At 45.3% G+C, this 17,199-nt stretch overlaps 1 protein-coding gene across 3 annotated transcripts in view; it reads left to right on the forward strand.

Annotated features, from left to right (window-relative positions):
- Positions 1-15,754, forward strand: part of cbarpb (CACN subunit beta associated regulatory protein b) — a 263,276-nt gene extending 247,522 nt beyond the window's left edge. For all 3 annotated transcript variants that reach the window (XM_086004615.1, XM_086004614.1, XM_086004613.1), the window contains one exon: positions 13,351-15,754. In XM_086004615.1, coding sequence (XP_085860741.1) covers positions 13,351-14,617 — 1,267 coding nt within the window. In that variant the 3' untranslated portion in view covers positions 14,618-15,754. The remainder of the gene's footprint in view (positions 1-13,350) is intronic.
- The last annotated feature ends 1,445 nt before the right edge of the window (positions 15,755-17,199 follow it).

The following is a 17,199-nucleotide window of genomic DNA, read 5'->3' on the forward strand; positions in this document are numbered from 1 at the left end:
TGTGTGTGTATGAGAGAGTGTGTGTGAGTGGGTGTGCATACAGACTTACCAAACTTCTTGACAAAAGAATAATATATTTCTAAATACTGAATGCCAGCTTCTCAGTAGATGACTGGAGAAAGCAATTTGCTTTGCTGCTTGAATTAATATTATTTTGCACTGATTGTGTCACAATGAGGGTAATTTTGACTTTGTACGATAATGTAAAATGTGTGATAGCGAATCAGTAGGCTATTTTACATCTCTCCTGACTTTTATTTCAATTGACTTCAATGGGAATAAGAATCAGGTGAGATGTAAAACGGGCTGTCGATTCACAAGCTCCCGTTTTTACATTACTGCACAAAGTCAAAATTACTCTGAATAAGTTGGACTCTTTTAATGATGTTGAATCTGGATTATCCTTAACTGACACCAAGGTAACTAGGGCTGAACAACTGTTAATCATTTTCTGCACTTCAGAAAATAAAACCTAAGCACTGAAACTATGATAGTCATACCCTGGGTATTAAGCAAAACCCGGGTGAGGTGCAGAAAGGGAAAATCTGGTGGGGAGGATCGGATGCGGTAACAGAATCTGCCGGATTTTCCTTGCAGGTTCTGTTAGGGGCATGCAGACATCCCTGCCAGATTTTCCTTTCTGCACTGCAGGCGATACTGAACAAAAAAATCTACCCCAATGACTTTATAAATATATTTTAAAACAGAATATATTGTAGAAAATAGCAGATACTGCTGAGAGTTTTAAAGGCCGTAATTGAATCTTGCAGTTCAGCTGACGCTGTTAAAATTACTTCCATTCATTTTTATGCTTCATGACAAGATCAGGATTCTTTGATTCTTCCCTGAGCACCATAATTCCATATGTTATTCCACACGTTATTTGACATATATTCTTCCAGACGTGTGTACAACCCAAAGCAGGCAACAGGTAATGCCCAAGAGGGAAGAATTGCTTTGGTTGCTATGTGGCATGGTATTCTAAACATGTGTTAAATGCATTCACAGTGTCACTATATATAGCAAGAGCAAATCTTCCCTTCCCCGCACCCCAGGTTATTAACTTGGTAGAGTTGCAATGTTGCTCTGTACTGTCCATGTATTGCTGTGTATTTTGGTTGTAAATTTGCAGCTAATTTGATACTAATCCGAGTGTAAATGACGCAGCTTTATTTACTCCAGTTGATAAGTGGAGTAAAAACTCCTGCCTCCGAGATGTGGAGTAGCACAGAGCCACGAAGAAAGAGATTTTGCATTAAACCACGACAAATGGCTGACGACACCCAGCTCGACCTCGCCGCCACTTCTCTCGATCCCTCCACGGTCTCTAAATTGTCAGACTACTTGTCCGACATCCTGTTCTGGATGAGCAGAGATTTTCTCCAATTGAAATATTGGGGAGACTGAAGCCATTGTTTTCGGTCCCTGCCACAAACTCCGTTCCCTAGCCACTGACTCCATCCCTCTCCCTAACATCTGTCTGAGGCTGAACCACACTGTTCGCAACCTTGGTGTCATATTTGACCCTGAAATGAGCTTCCGACCACATATCCGCAGCATAACTAAGAATGCCTATTTCCACCTCCGTAATATCGCCTGTCTCCACCCTTGCCTCAGCTCATCCGCTGCTGAACCCCCCATCCATGCCCATCCTCCCACGTTCCACCCTATGTAAACTTGAGGTCATCCAAAACTCGGCTGCCCGTGTCCTAACTCGCACCAAGTCCCGGTCACCCATCACCCCTGTGCTCACTGACCTACATTGGCTCTCGGTTAAGCAACGCCTCGATTTCAAAATTCTCATCCTTGTTTTCAAATCCCTCCATGGCCTCGCCCCTCCCTATCTCTGTAATCTCCTTCAGCCCCACAACCCCCTCCCCGAGATATCTGTGCTCCTCTAATTCTGCCCTCTTGAGCAACCCTGATTATAATCGCTCAACCATTGGTGGCCGTGCCTTCTGTTGTCTCGGCCCTAAGCTCTGGAATTCCCTGCCTAAACCTCTCCGCCTCGCTACCTCTCTTTCCTCCTTTAAGACGCTCCCTTAAAGCCTACTTCTTTGGCCAAGCTTTTGGTCACCTGCCCTAATTTCTACTTTTGTGGCTTGGTGTCAAATTTTTTGTCTTTTAATACTCTTGTGAAGCGCCTTGGGACGTTTTACTACGTTAAAGGCGCAATATAAATACAAGTTGTTGTTGTTGATGTGAATCTCCTGTCATTATTCTGGCTCGAGTGTAAGCTCAGTTCGTGTGTCAGGCTGGGTAATTTAATGCCGGTCTACAGAAGATCTGATTCGATGCACATAGATATGTAAGTGCTTGGAAATCTTTGAACTGAATGTGATCATGGAGTGTAAACACGGCTCAACCTCAAACAGGAACAACAGCAGTGAATTCATTCTAAAGTTGTGAGAACAGATGGCTTGGGTTCGTAGCAGAAAAGGAAGTAGTGATCTCATCATCTCTCCTCTAAGCAGGCAGATCCTGTGTTTATATCTGTACCGAGAGTAACTGGTAAGTTCTTTCTGGGTAGCAACCCAGGCGTGGTGGGAGCATTGAACATCTCGTATCCAATTATCCACTCGGGGAGAGTGTAGGATGTCACTACAGCAGCGTCACATCCTGCCAGGAGATACACACAGAGATCAATTACTCCATCCAGCCCAAGGCCAATCACCCACCTAAATTGCCATTGCTACTCTCATCCTGCCATGAGAAACTTGGAACTGGCGGGTGAGTTTTCATACTGTCGTGTTACAAGTATAGGGGAGGGATATATTGCCATGTACTTTCCAAAGTTCATACTAAACCAGATTCATTCTGATATGAACTCAGCAATATGAATGAACAATATGTCTGAGAAACAAATTGAAAGTAACTCTGGTGTCCTTAAATCACATGGAGGCTATATTGGTAAATCTGTTTCTGTTTAAATCAGCTCAAATTTCCTACACGTTGAATAACACAATACTGAATTAAGGAATTTCCATGACACTTCAGTTCCTTCATGTCTCACAAGTATATCCACTTACCTTTGATGACTTCACCTTTAGCCTTTCCTCTTCTACAGACGTTCTTAGCCTCACTATTTCCTCTGAACTCAAATGGAAATACCATATATCCTCCATTGCTAAAACTATCTCCAAGAGACTCAGTTTCCTCTTTCATGCAAGACACTTATTTTCCCCTCAACAACTCTTACCATTCATGAGAGCACAAGTGTAACCAAGACCTCAGTATATTTCCCCATAGTTGGGGAAGCTTTTCTCTTGCACCCCTGGAAAGAATACAAGGAAAAGCTTGGGTGATTGTTGATCTTTCTCTTCCATCTAACCTCCAATCTCCCCATCTCCATCCTACAGATTCCTCCTCCTCCTCCATGCAATCCTCACTGTTTTGAAATCAAGACTCATCACACAATTTCCTGCCCTGACTTAATGGCGCCGATATTTACGGGGAGGCGGGAAGGGAGCGGAGTTGTGGGTGGGAAACCCAGAAATCCCGGGAATGCGGAGGTCTTGCCGAATTTAATGGCAGGATCTCATTGTCATTTTTTATTCTGTTTCCCGCCCGGCAGCGGCCGGATTGACAGGCTGGCCAGCTGCTGGGCGGGAAAGACAGACGAGGCTCAATCTATAGGAAAATGGTTATTGCACAATAAAATGGACTTTATTAGTAAAAATAACACCCTGCTGCACTAGAAACCCCCAAGACTTGGCCAGTTGGGTTTCCCAGACATTTCTCAGATCACAGGTTTGGGGGTGGTGCGGGGTCGGCTGAGCATGGCAGAGAGGAGAGGCCACGATTGGCAGAAAGTTTGCTTGAGGGGTTTGATTTAAATATTATATTGAACTGTCCAACCACTCAAGAGCGGGACACAGACACGCCACGCAACTCACCGTCGTAAAAATGACACCATCCAGGACAAAACAGCCCGCTTGATTGGCACCCCATCCACCACCTTAAACATTCACACCCTGCACCACCGGCGCACCGTGGCAGACTTGTGCTCCAGAACTAGCCGCGCCTCTAGCCAAGCTGTTCCAGTACAGCTACAACACTGGTATCTACGCGACAATCTGGAAAACTGCCCAGGTATGTCCTGTCCACAAAAAGCAGGTCAAATCTAATCCGGCCAATTACTGCCCCATCAGTCTACTCTCAATCATCAACAAAGTGATGGAAGGTGTCATCGACAGTGCTATCAAGCGGCACTTACTCACCAATAACATGCTCACCGATGTTCAGTTTGGGTTCCGCCAGGACCACTCAGCTCCAGACCTCATTACAGCCTTGGTCCAAGCATGGACAAAAGTGCTGAATTCCAAAGGTGAGGTGAGAGTGACTGCCCTTGGCATCAAGGCAGCATTTGACCGAGTGTGGCATCAAGGAGCCCTAGCAAAATTGAAGTCAATGGAAATCACGGGAAAAACGCTCCACTGGCTGGAGTCATATCTAGCACAAAGGAAGATGGTTGTGGTTGTTGGAGGTCAATCATCTCAGCCCCAGGACATCACTGCAGGAGTTCCTCGGTGTCCTAGGCCCAACCATCTTCACCTGCTCCATCAATGACCTTCCCTCCATCATAAGGTCTGAAGTGGGGATGCTCGCTGATGATTGCACAGTGTTCAGTGCCATTCGCAACTCCTCAGATAATGAAGTAGTCCATACCTGAATGCAGCAAGACTTGGATGACATTCAGGCTTGGGCTGATAAGTGGCATGTAACATTCGCGTCACGCAAGTGCCAGGCAATGACTATCTCTAACAAGCGAGAGTTTAACCACCGTCCCTTGACATTCAGCGGCATTACCATCACCAAAGCCCCCACCATCAACATCCTGGGGGTCACCATTGACCAGCCACATAAATACTGTGGCTATAAGAGCAGGTCAGAGGCTAGATATTCTGTGACGAGTGCTTCACCTCCTGACTCCCCAAAGCCTTTTCACCATCTACAAGTCAAGAGTGTGATGGAATACTCTCCACTTGCCTGGATGAGTGCAGCTCCAACAACACTTAAGAAGCTCAACACCATCCAGGACAAAGCAGCCCGCTTGATGTGCGCCCCATCCACCACCTTAAACATTCACTCCCTGCACCACCGGCGCACCGTGTGTACCATCTACAAGATGCACTGCAGCAACTCGCCAAGGCTTCTTCGGCAGCACCTCCCAAACCCACGACCTCTTCCACCTAGAAGGACAAGGGCAGCAGGCACATAGGAGCACCACCACCTCCAAGTTCCCCTCCAAGTTACACACCATCCTGACTTGGAAATATATCGCCGTTTCTTCATCGTCACTGGGTCAAAATCCTGGAACTCCCTCCCTAAAAGCACTGTGGGAGTACCTTCACCACACGGACTGCAGCGGTTCAAGAAGGCGGCTCACCACCACCTTCTCAAGGGCAACTAGGGATGGGCAATAAATGCTGGCCTTGCCAGCGACGTCCAAACACATTTTTTTTTAAAGTGCATATGCAACGGGTTGGGGTCGCATTGCGCGATTTAAAATTTTTAACTCCCTCAATCCTATCCCGCCCATTGTGGGGGGCTTAGTCTTCACTTCTGCCTGTAAACCACAGGCTTCTAAAATGCAGTTTTTGCATAAACATAACTGATATCTGCTGTTCTGGTGACTCGGTGAACATTAAAGAGAAAGGAATTCTCCTGGTGTCCTACCTAGCATTCATCCCTCAATCAACACCACCAGAAACAGAGTAGCTGGTCATTTATCTCATTGCAGTTTGTAGAATATTGTTGTGTACAAAATGACTGGTGTAAAATAAAAACAATGGCTGGAATTTTCCCCTAAAAAAAGGGTGGGTTTGGTGCGTGGGGGCAGTTAAATTATTAAAAACGGCCTGATCCCGCCTCCAACCCGCCCACTTCCAGTTTTAACAGAGGCGGGGGAGTGGCGGGCGACCATCCTGTTCCAGGGCGGTACGTCAATTTAAATATTATAATGAGACAGGAAGCCTCTTTTTTCACCTCCATTTTTAATTTATCTGCATGTGGATGGGTTTCACACAATTCGTGAAACTTGGCAGTTAAATCAAGGTGGGGACTGCTGGATCCAGAAGGTAAGTGGCTTTATACCTACATCCCGGATGCAGGGTCCCTAACCCACTCCCCATGATCGGAGATCCCACCACAAGGCCTCCAATCACCTCTCCAGGCCTCCAATCCCCACCATGGAACCTCCCCCTCCCCCCGGCGATGATGCTGAGGCCAGCCACAATCCTCTCCCCCACCCCCCGCCTCCCACCGATCCCCCGGCCGACCCCCCACTCCTGCCGATCCTGCCGCAGACCCCCCCCCCCCCCCCCCCCCGCCAGTACGCGATCCCCAAACCCCCCACGATCCCCAACTCCCCCACTATCCCAGACCCCCCCCCCCCCCGCGATCCCAGACCGAGACCCCTGCAATCCCACCCCCGGACCGACCCCTCACTCCCTCTCTGCAGCTGCAGGCCTACCCGCCCGCAGCCAGCCAGCCTTTCAATCTGGCTGGCTGCGGGCGAGAAACCGAGGCCTCACGTGCAAATCAGGCCCTGCCGTTAAAGTCGGCAGGGCCTGCGGGGAAACCCGACCTCCCAGGTTTCCCGCCCACCTCGGAGGTCCCTGCCCCCTAACCCACCTACCTGCAGAAAATCCCAGCCAATGACTGAACTTGAAAGTAATTTATTGTATGGAATGTACTGAGGGACGTTCCCGAGAGCTGTAATTACGCCCTCTGTCAGTACAATTCTTTCTTCTTACGACTTTGTCTGGCTTCATCGTCACTCATTGGAAAACAAAATTAATAATTCTAAAATTATAACTTTACTAACACATCTAATGATATCATGTAAATGATCTGCTTGTCATACATAAAAAAAATAAGTATCACGAACAATTGAAAGTATTTTTAGAAATTTAGTTTCAACTTTTTTTTTCCACCTTTCCTCGTCCCTCCAACACCACAGACTATACCCAACCAAAGAGGCAGGTTTCAGCCTATCCCTAGATCCTACCAAGGCCACTCTGTAACCAGCTGTTGTGAATGGCACAAAGTCCTCAATTTTCACTCTGTCTCCTCGGAAAACAGAGCCTCACTAGAATCTGCCTCGGCCGAGATCACATACTCACTGGATAAACATGAGTATGCGGCGTGCCATAAGGTCAATGGAATTCAGAGGTAGCTGTATCACAATCAATGACCCTGCTGTATCTTTCTGAACTTCTTTGACATGCGTACATGTTTCAAGGGATGAGTGATGACAAGCAGGTGAAAATGAGAAGTATTTTCCATTTTGTACCCAATGCAGCATCAAGCAAGCGCTTCTAAAATCTTCTAGCAATGTACCTTAACTGCACTCACAAAGGAGGAGGCCAGTTTGGTAGATGGCAAGTGGATAAAGACAGGTGGGATACATCTCACTTAAGCAACTTAACAACCATTTAAATAAATAATTAGAAATGCCTATGGGTATAGAAATTCCTCCGTATCGTATATGACTTCAATTCAACCGAATATCGGGCGGGGCGTATAAGTGGCAGCCTGTGCGATTCTGCCTATTTTGTGCAACCATCCAAGACGGAATTCTACCCCATCAACTTAATTTGAGTTTTATTTATTTTGGGCTAGAATTTATGGATTAGCACTCCTAGTACAGAGATTCAAACAACAGGGGCACTTGTCAGGAAATCTGCTATAGAGGTCAGCATGCCCTGTACGATTTTCATTAATTTAATGGATGGAAAATTGTGTTGGGCAAACTGACCTCAGCACCAGAATTGCCCATAATCATCCCCCCTCGCACAAAGCTCTGTGTGGAGCCTGCTAATCCATCAAATCTACCTCGTTGTCACTTGTACATAGCTGTGTCTGTAAGGTAGTATTTGGCAAGAATCTTTCGTAACCAGCCGTTCAAGCTGAACTGGGATATTCTATATGTGTGTCTGCATGTTTGGAACCCATCACACTTCAGATGTCAACTTGTGTTACAGATGTTAAACAAACTCACAGAAAAGAAAGACAGTCATTTCCTGCAATGTTTTGTGACCTTGGGGAAAAGCCAGTTGCCAATCTGAGAATCAATTATCCTCTAATTGAACTCATGAAGAGCCGAAGAGGAATTAGCTTACAACTGACTTCGAGACATGTCTATTTGCAGCAATTTGAGTTTTGAGAATTTAAAGCCGTGCATCTCCACCTTCAAACCAGAATAATACATTGTGCATTACATGGTTTAATGATCTTGTCCTGTCCTAATGAAACAGAATATCCTCCAACACACCATGAGCGACACCACATGAGGTCCACAGGTCTTTACAGCATAATGAGCAGAAATCTCATCCGGTCTGTGTGGGCAAGAATTAACCGAGCTAAGTCCTAAAAAAGCAAGAGCAGAGTGAGCACGTTGCATAACTATGCATACTCAAGTCCTGTCCGGTTTTGTGAATGTAAAACTCGAGTTAGGGAGGAGCCTTGCAGGAAGTAGACTGCAGATGATGTGTTTCGCATTGTGAAAGCTGGAGAGTGTTGAAAAATTTATGGTTCCATTCACATTTTTTCTTAATCATTTGCTGGAACCGAGTGGGAGCTATAATTAAAACCTAAAAGAGGGACTGAAATTTTGAAGCATAAATTATACATGCAGTGGCACTGATACAATCCCACTCCTTATTTGTAATGCGAGCTCGACTCAGAAGAAAAATACACAGTTGAAAATATGTTTAAGTACATGTTCTCATCTTAACGTAGTCCTTTAATTAATAACTGTACAGTTTGCAAAGGATTCTGCTCTTCCTTTACTTTGAATACGTGCTTTCTTCATAATAATGAAAAAGATAGCTAATTGAATTGAATATGCGTATATATCATTTTAAAATGAAAATGTAGCAGTCAGTCAGGCTCTGGAAATGGCTGCCTTCCAACCAGATGGCTGTGGGTTGAGATCCGTGGGCTGCCTGTCGTTCAGCCCTGGCTGCCTGTTGGGAGGGAGCTTCTCTGATTCTAGGCTGGACCGATAATGACCTAAACCAGTCTTAGGAGGATGAGAAAAAATGACACCATTGGTTTTGCTGTGAACACACCTCCTGTTAGCTGAATATAGGATACCACTGATAGTAGGTGTGAAATAAGGTAACATTCCAGCCCGCCCCCCCCCCCTTCCTAATGGGAAGAAGCTCCAGTGGAGAAATGAAGGGGGAAAACTTGTCGACCAAAATAATGTTAACAAGTTGGACTGGTGCCATTGTGAGAATTGTTCCTGCAAATTCTTGTATCTCTCTCTCTAATTCAATGTGATTTGAGTTCCACGCAATCATTTTCTTGCCCACACAACTTTGTTCATGCGCCATTGCCAGTGTCCTGCAATGGTAAAATGGCATATCTCTGATCCCCGTGCAGATAAGTCTATAAACTCAAGCCCTGTACGATTGTAGTACCACTTTAATGGTTGCTGCTGCTTCTGTCCTACTCACTGTTATTGTGCTATTTTACATTGATTTAAATCACCACTCTTCAATTAGAATTAGTTCTCAACTGCCATAGTAAATACCAGACTTTCCCTTTTGGTTACTTACATACCAGTACATAGTCAGACTAATGGGATGGGAGGAGGCTCATGTGGAGCATAACCGGCATAGACTATTTGGACCAAATGGCCCATTTCTGCACCGTAAGTTCTATGTAAATTCTTTATTGGATTTTTGAGCAGCTCCAAAAAGTAAAAACATTATTGTTGAATGAGCTGAAACTGTACTACTTTCACCTTGTTAGACTTGTAAAATCAGCTTAACCTCTTTAAAATCCCATGTCCACATTCTCTTCTCTCTCAATCAAGGCTGATTTCTTTTTTTTTTTGCAAATTCCCCTTACAGATTGAGGGGGAAGGTGTTCTATTAGAATAGAATCATAGAATCATAGAAAGTTACAGCACGGAAGGAGGCCATTTCGGCCCATCGTGTCCGCGCTGGCCAATAAACAGCTACCCAGCCGAATCCCACTTCCAGCTCGTGGTCCATAGCCCTGCAGGTTAGAGTGTCCCAAGTGCACATCCAAGTACTTTTTAAATGTGGTTAGGGTTCCTGCCTCTACCACCCTTTCAGGCAGTGAGTTCCAGACCCCCACAACCCTCTGGGCGAAGACATTTCCCCTCAAATCCCCTCTAAACCTTCCACCAATTACTTTAAATCAGTTCCCCCTGGTTTTTGACCCCTCTGCTAAGGGAAATAGGTCCTCTGTATCCACTTTATCTATGCCATTAGATTATTATTATTAGATTACTCACTTCCCATAACTGATCTGATGATAGTGCCGCCTTCAAAGGAATTAAAGGGTTTGACTATAATGTGTATATGACTGGTGCTTGAGGAGTAAAGAGAGTCCAGGCCTGTTGATGGTTTTTTCTTGCACCATCTAGGGCATGCCGCTGCCAGACAGTAATTTTGGCCACGGCCGCGGTGAGCTTTGCTGATCTGTGTGGACCTTTTCCCGACATCAGGAGAGGCCCACTAACAAAAAAATGTAACTAGTTGTAATAAGTTCACTTGTCCAAACTTACACATGCACAGTTTTTTTTTCTTTTTGAAGCCAGTGCTCTGTAAACAGGGCAGATTCTAGCGCCCACAGGAGCGTCAGCGCACTGCAGAGCCACTTATAGTAAAAAGAAAGAAAAACTTACATTTATATCGCGCCTTTCACGACCACTGGACGTCTCAAAGTGCTTTACAGCCAATGAAGTACTTTTTGAAGTGGAGTCACTGCTGTAATGTGGGAAACGTGGCAACCAATTTGCGCACAGCAAGGTCCCACAAACAGCAATGTGATAATGACCAGATAATCTGCTTTAGTGATGTTGGTTGAGGGATAAACATTGGCCAGGACACCGGGGATAACTCCACTGCTTTTCTTCGAAATAGTGCCATGGGATCTTTTACGTCCACCTGAGAGAGCAGACGGGTCCTCGGTTTAACGTCTCATCCGAAAGACAGCACCTCCGACAGTAGAATCAGTTCTGAGACTTTGGGCTGGATTTTGTGAATGGAGGAGAGTTGGAGGCGGGACAGCTGCTTGTCGTGTCAATGTCCCGCCTCCATCCTCGCCTGACCAACCAGAGGGATTTTCCCCTGATTGACCTTGTTAAGCCCGCCCTGCGGGTTCAGCAGGCCAATTAGGGAGGAAGTCACTGACAGATCACGTCAACGTCAGACGTGCTATCTGTCAAGACCCCTTAAAAGAAGAAATTACAGCGTTTGACAGCGCTGTGAAGCTGTCAAACACTGCCATTCTCTTTAGTTTGATGAGTCCTTGTGTTGAGGACTCATCAAACCTTTAAAATTTGTAAATTTCACATGTCTGTAGGAACGGAAGTTCCAACAGCCATTCTGTGAAATTGACAAGCAGTATGTTGGCTCTCCCGATCCAGCGGGACTAAAGGCTGTAGGAAGAAAACAAGGTAAGTGCACACTTTTTCAAACTTATCACTCACCTTGCATACTTACCACTCCAAACTTGCACCCATCACTCACCTCTACACCTTACTTCCAGGTGCCTCCGATCGCCGCAGACCTCCTCCACGTCTCCTCCAACCCGGCGGGGTTCTCCGAGGTCAGGAAGCCTTCATCTATGAAGGTAAAATGGCACTAATCCTTTTTCTGCCTGTTTACTACCTGTTAACAGGCAGTTAAAAGGATTAAAAGCCTTTCCCGCCTCCAGGAGACGGGACTCGAAGCTGCACATCTTCCCGCCTCCTGGCAAAAGGGCAGGGAGGCGGGATGGGGGCGGCTTTGCCATCTGTCCCGCCTCCATGCCCGCCTCCTCGGGGCTTGGAAAATCCAGCCCATAGACTGACAAATACATTAATTGGTTTGGCGCAAGTTCATCATATAGGCTGAAAATGTGTGAGATTTGACATGCCTAAGCTCTGGTGATCTGATCGGAGGTGCAACAACGTAAACTTTTTTCTACCCCAAGGTGATGTGTGGCCTCCTAAAAACATTGCATTCAGAGTAAACTGCTGGCTCTATTTATAACCCAAGTGGGTAGCGATATCACAAAGGATGATCTCATCTTCAGTATCAAATATGAGTGGAGAAAATTAATTCAAACAGTTCATTGCCCAAATTCAATCTCATTGCATTCCATTGGCTTATTGTTTTGGCCACTCCTAGCCTCATCCGTGGTCCAAACTGAGAAAATACTTTAACTCGAGTTTTATGTCAGCTTTATTGTATGGCCTAAAACCTTATTCGGATTCATACAATGTATGTATAACAGCAATTCTGAACCTTGACTTGAGTCACTTGCCTGGAAATGCTCTGTAGCTGGGAAATTAACCATTGCAGCCTGAAGCTAAAGGGTTTTAGCATTCAAAGCTAAGTTGCAAGTTGAGTGCCTCTTGCCAGAAGAACTGGGGCTGCATTATCAAGGTGCTGCAAGGAATATTTCTGGTCTGAACACCACGAATGAGTGTATTCAAGGTGCAAAAAACACCTGTTGAACTATGAACGACTTCCCACAGTTTTCCTTCTAACAGGACTTCTGCATTCCCACTGAGCATATGCAGGAGGCAGAGTACTGACAATCAACCTTCCTTCCCACTGACTTGTTGCTATGGAGCAAACATAATGCTCTTTGCTAACAGTGCATGTTCAGTTAATTTTATTCTCATTGCCGTTTCAACTGAAAATTTTGTCCTCAACAAACAGGTCACAAAATCTATTGGATAGAGAAAGAGATGATGGCATCATTAGAAATCGGGTGTGTAAACAACTAGAGTAATAATTAAAAATGCACACTAACTTGTAGCATAGCAGTTGAGGTGCTTCTTCCCATCCCAACGGCAAAGATTTAAGTCCTGAGTCTTAATTCGATCAGGCAATACATTTTACGTTTTTCTTTCCAGTTCTCAGCTGGGCATCCTGAGGATATGGAGCATTTCACCTGACATTGCATCACCCACAGGACACACACTCCTGTCAGTGAAAGACAGAACAGAACTGGTCACAGAGAACGTAGTGCCCGTCTTCCCCAGCCTGTTGTCATTTTTTTTTCTAAAATGAAGCTGGCATATCCTTATATGTGGATGGACATCACAGTGTTGGGGCAATGCAAAAGAGGAAAGCAATTCTATTGCAAGCCACTAGTTAGAAAATAGGAGGCAGAAAATAAATTATTTTGACAGCTCAAAACTGAATGTGAGTTGGCAGGGTCAACAAGCACGTCAACCAAAACAATCTAACTCCTCCTAGTTGGGAGATAAAAATAGCATTGTGAAAAACCAAGCTTTGTTGAAGTTAAGTTTTGTAAATGCTGTGCTGCTATGTCCCACATTTTCCTGAGATAAGCTTGGTTTTCTTTCAGGTTAGATGCGGCAGAGATTCTGCCAAGCGGGAGTGAAAGTGCTGAAAGGAGGGAGAGCTCAGACCAACAGAAGATCTACCGAGATATCTGGAACCTTCGAGCTTCTCTCGAGCTTTACGTATCATCAGACCAGAGCAGCAATGATAAGGATTCAGTCCGGAGCGACGCAGAGAGCGTGTGCTCAGTGGGCGGCCTGCCCAGCACCCTTTCCCAGGACGTGGCTGATGAAGCTGAAGGTCTTGACGAGAGATCTGCAAGCAAAGGAGCCAAACAGGATAGCGTTGAATCAGAGCGTGGCAGCGACAGCGAATCTAACATAAGAAAGCTGCTCCAGATGGACAGTGGCTATGCATCTATAGAGGCACCTAGCAAACCACCAGAAGAAAGAATTCTGAAGGGGGACAGTGAAACTGGAACCAAAGACAAAACGGCTTCAGAGAAAAGAAGGTTCTTCACAAGTTCTGGGCGCAAAGGGACTGTCTTTGAAAGTTTTGATACAAAAACCTTGAGTGAAGAGTTAGAGGACGAAGGAGCAGTAGGCGGTGAACCAGAAAGCCCCATTGGGTGGTCCCCATATGGCCAAATGTTTGTAACTAGAGACTATTTACATAGAAGGGATTACAGTATTGATGAGAAAACAGATGCCTTATTCAATGAATTTCTCCGGCATGACCCTCAATTTGATGATTCTCCACTGAAGTCTAAGCACCGGTCTCGTATCCATCTACGCAAGCAGTGGCAGAGGACCAAGCAATACAGTGATCCAGGAATCCGCTACCCACCTGCATTGGAACGGCACCGAACGCCTCTACGTAGAGGCGACAGTGTGAATTATCCACTTGACCATCGATACCAGAGTATCTTGCCGCGCATTGTCAGTGCCACCGATGAAGAGCCAACTGACGGTGGCCAGGAACACATCAAATCACCAACATCTAAACACTCAGAGGCGGAACCTCCAGGCCCAGAGCAGATCGGTGTTGACATCGAAGAAAGAATCCAAATAATTGAGGAAGAGACAGCTGAGCAAGGCAATGTCATTGATCAAACAGGCTTCCCGCAGTCTTTAGGCCATATCAGTGGCTTCACAGAGACAAATAGCTCCACAAACTTTGGGTATGGGCCTCAGATGATAGGGGCGGATCCCATAGACAAATTAACTACTAGCATTGAAGACAGGCTGTATACTAACCTTAAGAAATCAAAGGACAATGTTGATTGTGTAGTAGCTGTCACGCACGCTTCACCAGACCACAGCCCTGTTTAGCCTTTTTGTGGAAGGAGGTTTATTCACAATTTGTTTTTTGTAAAATTCTCATGTTGATGCTAGTCTTTACTATTAGACACTCCTGACGAACACACAAAGAATGTTTGCTGCTATAATACACAACATGCTTCATGTTCTTTCCATCAAAGAATGATTAGATGTCTATGGAGCTATAATCCCTAATACGTATAAATGCTTTATTAGAAGAAAAGCTTGCTTTTTTTTAAAAGAATAACAGAGTAGTACTGGTGACCCGGGGAAAGCTTTTCGACTCAAATTATTTGGCTGTTATTTTGTTTCTGTATTCCTAAAATACCCTGTAATGTTTTTAATATTGAAAAGAAGAATCAATCCCAGATGAACAGCATTGTACACCAAAAGCTTCCTGTCCTGAGAGTTGGCTGCATTGCTAGGTTTGCATGTATACTTTTCATTCTTAAGAATATCATGAAAAAAAAATTCCTCTATGATTGCAATTCTACACGATAATATTGTCACCAGTGCAAGTAACTTCGGGTTTTTTTTTGGAAACCTTTTTGACTTTTTATAAAATATAATTTCCTCCCCTAGACATTCGATTTCTGTGGAGCTGTTTAAGTTGTAATCATCGTTTTGTGTCATGTTTTGTGAATTAGAATGCTAATTCCTAAAAGCAAGATGTGTACCATTACTAGTTTCCTCAAAGGTAAAAGTGTCTGCTGTAGTTTTATTATTGTTCAACACGGACAATGCTATTTTGTATTTAATTATGGGCTAGGCGCAATAAATGGACAACTTTTTTTTCTATTTTAATTTAATTCTTTTAGAAATCTTGGCCTAGAAATTGGGTTTTGGCGCAGCGACGGCTTTAGCGCCGGAAGTTAGTGCCGGAGCTAAGTCGCGCTGGGTGGGCCAAAAATTCACTAGTTCTGCGCCCAAACGGCTGCCGGCGCTGCTGAAAGCTGTTTGCGCCTGAAAACTGGCGCTACGCGCTGAATTGCGGCGCTATTCCGGCGCTGCGGCGCCCGCTGCGGTGCGGCAGGTTCGGGAAGTGCAGGCCTCCTCCTTCCCTTAAGGAGGAGCTGCCTGCACCCGGCCGCGGCCCGCGAAAATCATTGTAAAAATGAGCCCGGCACCTCGGACAAGTGCCGGGCTTGCATCTGTCCCGGGGGGGGGGGGGGGGGGGGGGGGAGAAGTCCGGGGAGGGAGCTGCGGCCAGGCGGCCGGCGGGAAAGCGGCCAGCCGCCGCGGGGCCTTTAATGCGCCGGCGCAAAGTCCAGTAAGGCACCTCTGCCAGAACGTTGCTTGCGGCTGCCACGGGCGAGGCGGCCGCAAGTCAATTTCGGAGTTCGGGCGGGTTACCATGGCAACCGGGACGCTGCGCACACCGATGACGTCATCGGTGCCGGCGCAGCGCTAACGGCCTAACGCCGATTTAGGGACCCACTCAATTTCCAAACTGGCCATATCTCCGGCGCTAGGCCCTCTAGCGCCTCAAAAGCGGCGCTAAGCCTACCGAATTTCTAGGCCCTTATTTCCAAAGGCTTTTACTAGATTGGTTCACCAATCACTTTGCACTGAAAGTTCAGACATGGTGGCTCATACATATGCCAGTAACTAGGTACCTTATGTTATGTCTTTAGGCTAGATTCACAGGTTTGACTAATTATATACAATAGTTTTATAAAATATGTGTGTGGTACTATATGAGTCACAAAGAACTTCTTACAACAACACTTTTCCTGTTTTTATTTTTGTTTATCTTAACTGTAAAAACAGCCCTGAACAACCATTTCATTGGGTTTCTTCTGCTTTCCATGTTAAAATAAATAAATTCTTTTCTCATTCAAATCTTTTCGTGTGACTTGATTGTAACTTGTGTTGCTGCCAGAAGAAGCCTGGTTGGGGGCGGGGGGGGCGGTGGAGGGTGGTGGAGAGAGAGGGCCGAACGTACAGAAAATATCGCAACTTCAGTTGTTCAGATGAACCTGTCTCCTGCAACACCACTCTCTGAGAGGAGTCCTTTTATTATCTTGTGACACACAGCACCAGATGACACATTAGACAAGAAAGATTTTGTACTGAATGGAGCTGCCAGTCAATTGTCTCTCTCTGTCCATAAGACTTCTTATCGTGACGACCCGTAGCTGAATGAAAGTGTCACCTAACTGGGTTTGTGCATTGTGCTGTTTTCTGAGAATTATAAGCAGCGCTTGAGATCTTGATAATTTTTCAGACTGCCTAGTCCAATCTTATTTACCATTTCAAAGTGCAAGTCGGAAGATATATTCTGGTCCAACTGGGTTCAGCTGGTTTTCTCTAATTAACCATTCCCGTCACTAAGCAGATTTTGTCACAATGCGGAATACTTACCAGGACTTTATCATGAGGCCTTTCATTTCTTTATCACTCGAGTCAAGTCTTTGTCTCTTTTATTTATGTTTATTCTTCCTCGAAAGAACACCCATCCGCAGTTACCACATGATTCTTCCCATTGCTACACCACTCTTTATAGGTCTCAACTATGGTCCAGTACTCAGTCTAAAAACAGACAAGCTACTCTCTACGATTGCTCTCCAGAAAGAATTACCTTGTTCTAAATT

Source organism: Somniosus microcephalus, chromosome 13 (assembly GCF_052327205.1).
Source record: "Somniosus microcephalus isolate GS21.2 chromosome 13, FLI_Smic_1.0, whole genome shotgun sequence".
Lineage (NCBI taxonomy): Eukaryota > Metazoa > Chordata > Chondrichthyes > Squaliformes > Somniosidae > Somniosus > Somniosus microcephalus.